The 6,857-nt window shown below is 44.9% G+C and overlaps 1 protein-coding gene across 2 annotated transcripts in view; it reads left to right on the top strand.

The window, feature by feature from the left end:
- The window catches only part of LOC106939238 (uncharacterized), a 15,300-nt gene extending 11,560 nt beyond the window's left edge, over positions 1-3,740 (top strand). For both annotated transcript variants that reach the window (XM_015021587.1, XM_015021586.1), the window contains exons 3-7: positions 1,215-1,307; positions 1,375-1,459; positions 1,581-1,758; positions 3,078-3,152; positions 3,266-3,740. In XM_015021587.1, coding sequence (XP_014877073.1) covers positions 1,243-1,307; positions 1,375-1,459; positions 1,581-1,758; positions 3,078-3,152; positions 3,266-3,486 — 624 coding nt within the window. In that variant the 5' untranslated portion in view covers positions 1,215-1,242 and the 3' untranslated portion in view covers positions 3,487-3,740. The remainder of the gene's footprint in view (positions 1-1,214; positions 1,308-1,374; positions 1,460-1,580; positions 1,759-3,077; positions 3,153-3,265) is intronic.
- Positions 3,741-6,857: the final 3,117 nt, after the last annotated feature.

Here is a 6,857-nt window from a genome sequence, read left to right as displayed (position 1 = left end):
AGCCAGTTTTATTTAAGTCATTTCTCACCATTTTGTACCTGCAAACTGCGTCCCACAGCGTTCACACTCACATCCAACCAGACTTTGTCCCTCATCACTTTTCCTCTTGGCTTTATCGTTGATTTCTCGTTATTTCCTGCGAATAACCTCACAGGCCTGACCTGGGACTAGTTACAGAATTTTATTGCCTGCCGTCTTTGCCTCAGTGTTGATTTATAAGGAAGAAATGACTAAAAAAATGTCTCTGGTGACACATGGAGGTCCGTTAGTCTGCCATGATAGCAGTTGGCTCTTCTGCAGGGGGCTAGGGGTTGGAATATATATATCTAACTGGAGGAGTGCCGATTGATCTGACTGCCACTGATCATAATCGGCTGATTTCAGTTAAAAAGCGTATGATTGGTAATCAATCAGCGTCTCTTGTTGCCGATCACATTTATCTCCCTTCTCAGCCTGCAGCTGCTCTCCTGTAGTGAGGAACTTTAACTGATTGGGGACGTTTGCGAGTTGCGGCGGAGAATTACCTCAGGGTGAAGCACGACACCACGCACCACGAATCTAATATGATTTTTAAAAACAAGAACTTGATTGATTTGGCTGCATCAGTGCAGGAAGAAAAGACATCAGCAGGTAGAGCAGCGCAGCTACCAACACTCACCGGATTAGCATCACGCTCAGAGAGCTAAACAAATAACCCCAACAATAATCCAAGTCTTGGAGCCGCGGAGTGAGACTCTGGTTCTGGTTCTGGTGTCGGACCGCCGCTGCTGGTGGTAATATTTCCTAGACGGAGCCGTTCAGCCTCCAGACGGTGAGCTCTCACAGCAGCAGCTGCTTGGAGCTGAAAACAGATTCTAGACGTGTATTGAAATATGTGTCATCTCTAAATTAGGTGAATTTATTGCCAGATAACATAGAATCATTTATGCCTACAGTGAAAAGTTAACAGCCAATATCACTGATCGGTATCGGTATCGGCAGCAATAAACCTGATCGTCTCTAATGTATAAATATTTAGGAGGCTACCTCCATTTTGAAGTTTTTCAGAACTCAGCCAGCATCAGAACCGCTACCAGCGGACCCGGTCCAAACGGACCGGGTCTGAGCGTCCTCACGTGCAGGTTCTAGTTGGGATGGGTTGGGTCCATGTTGCAGGATAGATTCTGGTGAAGCGAGTCGCTGTGATGTTGGTTCTGTTGCTGCTGGTTCTACAGGAGAACCCGGCTACAGAGGCAGATTCTGATGGAGCCGGCCCGGCCCGGCCCGCTGTACCTGAGGAGCACTTCGACGGTTTCCCTGAACGAGCGGTGAGATCCAGAACCGACCCAGAACCGACCCAGAACCAGCTATGCTCTAACGCCAGGTGTCCCTCAGCTTCTCTCAGCTTCTGACGACCCGGCTGACCCGACCCGGCAGGCCCGGTTCCAGGAGCCGCAGGATGAGAATGGCGCTGGTTCAGGTGAGCTGAAGCTCCACCCCTCTGACCTTTCAGTGGGATCGGGACGGATCCGGTCCGGTTCTGATCCTGGGGTCTGTGTCTCCATGGTAACGGGGTGTCTGATTGGTCCTGTGTGTGTCAGGCTCCGCCCACCTGCCCGAGGAGGCAGCTGCGTGTGAGGGGCAGCGTGTGGACCCGACTGGGGGGTCCGCTGCTGACCCGCGGGCTGACCCGACGGCACTGGTCCTGGAGGCAGCCCGGGTTCTGGAGCTTCAGGAGGAAGTACACCTGGAGAGGCAGGTGCAGCGCCCCCTACAGGAGTGAGTAGCAGCTGAGCTGCGATCAAAGCTTCTCATGTGACATCACACTGACGGCCATCTTGGTAGGCACTGTAACCAACTGTCATGGTAGTTCCTATGGAGTTACTATGACAACAATAAACAAGCTCTCTCCTCATTCCCAACTTATGAACTAAATGAGTTCCTATAGATATTACTGGACTAGTTTCTGATAAATATCAGCTATATTTGCTGCTGAAGTAGCAGCATTAGCTTAGCATAAATGGCCTGATAAAGTAGGCTGGTTCTGTTCTGGATCTGGTGATGATGATGCAAAGAAGGATTCTTCATAGGATCAATAATGTTCTGGCCAATCCTGACCGTCTTCTTCATGTCTCAGGAAGGCGGAGCGTCTTCAATCAGAGGCTTCTTCAGAGTCACTGCAACACAGACTGCTACAGGAGATCCTTCCTGCCAACAGCCACCAGCATCTACAATAACTGAAGAATTTCAATTAACCTGTCATTCACAGGTTGTCATTCACAAACAGGGGTGTCAAACTCCAGTCCTCAAGGGCTGCTGAGGAGACGAGAGGACCCAAATTTGGGTCCTCTCGTGAATGACAGGTTAATGAGTTAAAATGACATTTAATTTCCCTTTGGGATTAATAAAGTATTTTTGAACTAAGCTGAATTGAATTAGCTGCTAGCCAAGCTGACATGTAGCCTCTGTGTTGCTACGCGTAGCCTCTGTGCTGCTACGCGTATCCTCAGTGTTTAGCTTCTGTGTTGCTACGTGTAGCCTCAATATTTAGCCTCTGTTGCTATGCGTAGCCTCAGTGTTTAGCCTCTGTGTTGCTATGCGTAGCCTCAGTGTTTAGCCTCTGTGTTGCTACGCGTAGCCTCAGTGTTTAGCCTCTATGTTGCTGGATCGTGACGGTTCCATTCAGCAGAACCTCGTTATTCAGTTTGTCTGTTTAAACGTTGCTGGTCTGCAGCCATGTGTTCAGGTGAAGGAACTGTTCCTGCTCTGCAGGTGGTGAGCGATGGCTGGCGGTCAGAGCAGCTTGTTTCCTCTCTGCCTGATACGGTCGATCCCCACGGCAGCCATTTTGTTCCTGTATCTTACTCTGGTTGGTCAAGAGCAACAATATATTCTGGTTTTGTTCCTCTTGAATCCTTGGACCGTCTGTGCTTTGCTCAGCGGTTCAGTGGCACAGATCACTTCCGGTTCAGACTTGTGGGAACTCTTTATAGGAAAGAAAGCACGACCAGAGGTCAGAGGTCAGGTACAAGCCAGGCCTCAAACCAGCAGGGGGTCTCCTGCACCCACCGGTCTTCTTCTCTGCTGCTTCTCCACAGGACAGCGGAACCTGCTGAGTCGGCTGGGACAGCGCCACCTGGTGGAGAAATCGGACCTGCAGAACCAGTCTGAAGGTCGGTTCAGATGAACTGTTCAGATCTGATCTGAACTGAACTGTGATCTGTTCGGTCCATCATCTGCAGAACCTTGATGCATCTGACCACTCATCATCTCCGTCCTGTGACAGGAGGGCGGGGCCCCACGCTGTGGAGGGGCGGGGCCACGGCCTCAAAGGGGCGGGGCTTTGTCCCAAAGCAGCAGCTGGATGCTGAGCTGGATGAGTACATGTCTCTGTCCAGAAGCAGGCTGGACCGGCAGCTGGACGACTACATGTCCATGTCCCGCAGACGCCTGGACCAGGAGATGGACGAGTACATGCTGATGGCGGGCCAGTGTCTGGAGGACTGAGGGGCGGGGCTTACAGGGGGCGGGGCCTGGTGTTTTTTTTACCAGTTTTATTTACTATAAGCAGCAAAGATCTGGCTGCTGATTGGTTCCTGAGCTTCAGGTCTGTCTCTGGAGGCTTTTGTTTGTTCTCTGATTGGTTGTTGTATTTTTGTCTACTTCACTGACCTCTCTCTGCGTTGGAGATCTGAGTTCCTGAAGCTGCATTTTTGTTCTCTAAGTTTGAAAATATGTGAATAAACGATGTTTCCTTTAGAGAAGATGCTTTTTCCTCTAAGTGGGCGGGGCTAGCGCTCTGCTCCACCTACTGACTGTTGTGATTGGTTCATGAGTGTAGCTCAGTCTGCATCAGAAACTAATTACTGGTGTTTTTAATATCAGTGCATATTAAACTGTAGTGCAGCTCACATCAACATGTTATAATAAACATAAAACTTCTCCAGGCCAGATGACCCCCAAATATCAACACCTGCATTTGCTACATTCTTCTGCTTCAGCCTCCTGACTGATCACAGATGGTCCTCATAATTCTGGGTCTAGCTGCAGTTCCTGCAGCCGCCCAGAAGGTGGAGGTGTTGGTCTGTTTTCTACAGGCCCCGCCCCCTGGATGCTTAGCCCCGCCCACTGGGCTGTCACGTGAGTGATCTAGGGTTGAAGGTTTGAAACCCAGCAGGTTCCTCTGATGCTTCAGCCCTCAAACTTAATTTAAATGAATGTGAATTTCTTGCCATCTTGTAGCGAATCCCATCTTTACAACATTCCTGTTAAAACACAAGTTTCATATCTTGGGGTAATTATCACAAAAGATCCCAAAGAAAGATGCAAGCTAAACGTTTCAGATTTATCCTTAAATCGTACATTTAAAATCAACTGGATCAGAATTTTTTATTGAACCCTGACTCTTTGTGGAATTTTATTCCTAATTATATTTTCTCTAAACTTGGTGGCCTTTCATTTTTACTGAAGTCTAAATACAACGTAGAAAAACTTCCCCTAAACTATCCAGTTATCACAAGCGGACTCTCCCTGCCTGCTCTAGTTTATAAACTTTCTTTCTCATCTGGAATAACCAGAATATTCTTTACAAAAATCAATCTGTTTTTCCTTAACTGGTTTAATATTATTTTTGTAAAACAATTATTTAACTCTGACGGGTACGAAAAGTCTTGGTCTGAGTTTTTATCCACCTGCTGGAGCCCAGCCATTCCTGAAGACGTTCTGCTCTTTAAGGGCATCTTCATCCTACGGAGGACAGAGCTGCAGACCCTGCTCTGTTTCTGAATCTGCTGTGGGTAAAATGCTTCTCCTCTAAACCCTCCACTAGAAACAGGAATATAAGATCCTTATTTCAGAGGGACATTGCTGCTACACCTCATGTGACCCACTACTGGAGACAGTTTGTTTCATATCAGATGGAAAAAGGTTTGGACTTCCAAATACTTCATTACGAACAAACCTTGTGATGTGTTCTGTCTGTCACTGCTCTTTCTGTCATTTGGACAATGAGACAAGAGTCCACTTGGAGACGCTCCTCCACTGTCTCTGTCTGGAAAGACTTTATTATATTCAATCTCACATCCTCAATAGTTTTCCTCTTATATACAGATCGGTGACGTGTGGTGAGGTTCATAGCTGGTGAGACACTGATTTAATCAATAAAGTGATGATTAATCATAATCTGTAGGGGGTCAGATTTACAAATATAGACCCCCTACATGTTATTGTTTACGTTTAAAATTTTGCGCATGCGGACAACGCAGGAGGGCAAAAAGACTATTCTTTTACACAGGGCCGGCCAAGGCATAAGCAAACTAAGCACCCACTTGGGACCCCAAGGCCACTAAGGCTTGGGGTCCTAAGTGGGCTAATTTTTTATTACTTTATTTTTTTTAGTAATTTCTATGTCATAATATCAAAAACACACAATTTCACTGTGAAGTTATTTGTTTTTACAATAACATATATTTGATAATATATGTAGAAATTATATTAAAGGAGGAAAAAATAAATTGCTCTTGGGGCCCCCTGGTGGCCGCGGTAGGTACCGCACGCTTCGTCGGTAACATGAGCTGCAATGAGCATCCAAACGTCCAAAGCTCCGGTCAGAAGTTAGCAAAACAATGTCTCAAAAAAGGACTTATCCTTCAGGGAGGGAGAAAAGAAGGAGGAAGAACAGAAAAAAGCCAAGATAAAGGTTTGTTTTACTGAGCTTTGGTGATGTAAAGATTAGTAAAACTGCTAACAGAAAATTAGCTTGATAGCGACCTGGAACGGTCCAGTTCAACCAAGTCCACCTCGCTGCAGCAAACAGAAAGGGGCGGGAACGGACCGCTGTCAGTCTCTTACCTTATTTGGAAATGGGACCATTGCACTCCAGAAGTTAAGGGGGCGCTATTTCCTATATTTCCGTTTTTATTTTATTTTGAAATCTGTGATATATTTTCACCTTTAGGAAGGAGTTTCACTCTCAATGTATTTGAACTTCTCTCTTTTATTTACTTTAGCGCAGCTCACAGTTTTTAACAAATTCTGTAGCTTTTGGTGTACTTCTGAATCTGCTCCTTAGTCGCATCTTTTCGGTCCTGTTACTGCCTCTAGTGGCGTGGGGGTGGTAATACAACTAATATAATTACATTACTAAATTTAGTTACATTACTAAATCAGAATACCAAAGTCAAATCTATATATTTCCATCAATTATGGGAGGAACAAATGACATAAAGACACATGAAAAACAACATGATCAACTATAATAAAAATACCATTCACAATGTATATGTAAGAAATTTAATTGAGCAAAAGTCAATAAACAAATGAATTAGGTACAGAAGAATAACAACCCAGGTTGTTACAACCAGGATTGTTAAAGATATAAGCAACAATTCACATCTTTGTTTTTACAGTGCCATGTATATTATTGAGACTTTTTGTTGTAGAGTCTTATATATAGAAGAAAATAAGATGAAACTATTTAATCTATCAACAAAGAAATTTTCCTTTGACTCTAAAATGATAAATCATATTCATGAATCACATTATTACACGGCCCATCTGTGGTAACGATACAAAAAATCGTCGCCTGCAGAAACTTTGTGTGTCCTACAATGATGGCATGAGGCTCCTACTCAAAGTGCCTAGATGGAGCAGTGCTAGACATAAGTTTGTACATAATGCTGTTCCCACATGTGCAGCTGCGCTCAGGAATATTATGCATGTGTAGATTATCTGTGTCATGCAATAATATAATTGCAATTTTAGTAAATCCTGCTTTTAGTGCTGTGAGATTCTCTTCAAGATTATGGAATCATGGCGTCATCATTTATTTGTGACTCGGTGAATAATATGTCATGTTTATTTTTAGTTTTCTTTTATTT

The sequence above is a fragment of the Poecilia latipinna genome, unplaced genomic scaffold (genome assembly GCF_001443285.1).
Source record: "Poecilia latipinna isolate Pla-1442-1.1 unplaced genomic scaffold, P_latipinna-1.0 Scaffold2810, whole genome shotgun sequence".
NCBI lineage: Eukaryota > Metazoa > Chordata > Actinopteri > Cyprinodontiformes > Poeciliidae > Poecilia > Poecilia latipinna.
This window is presented reverse-complemented; position numbering and strand designations above follow the sequence as displayed.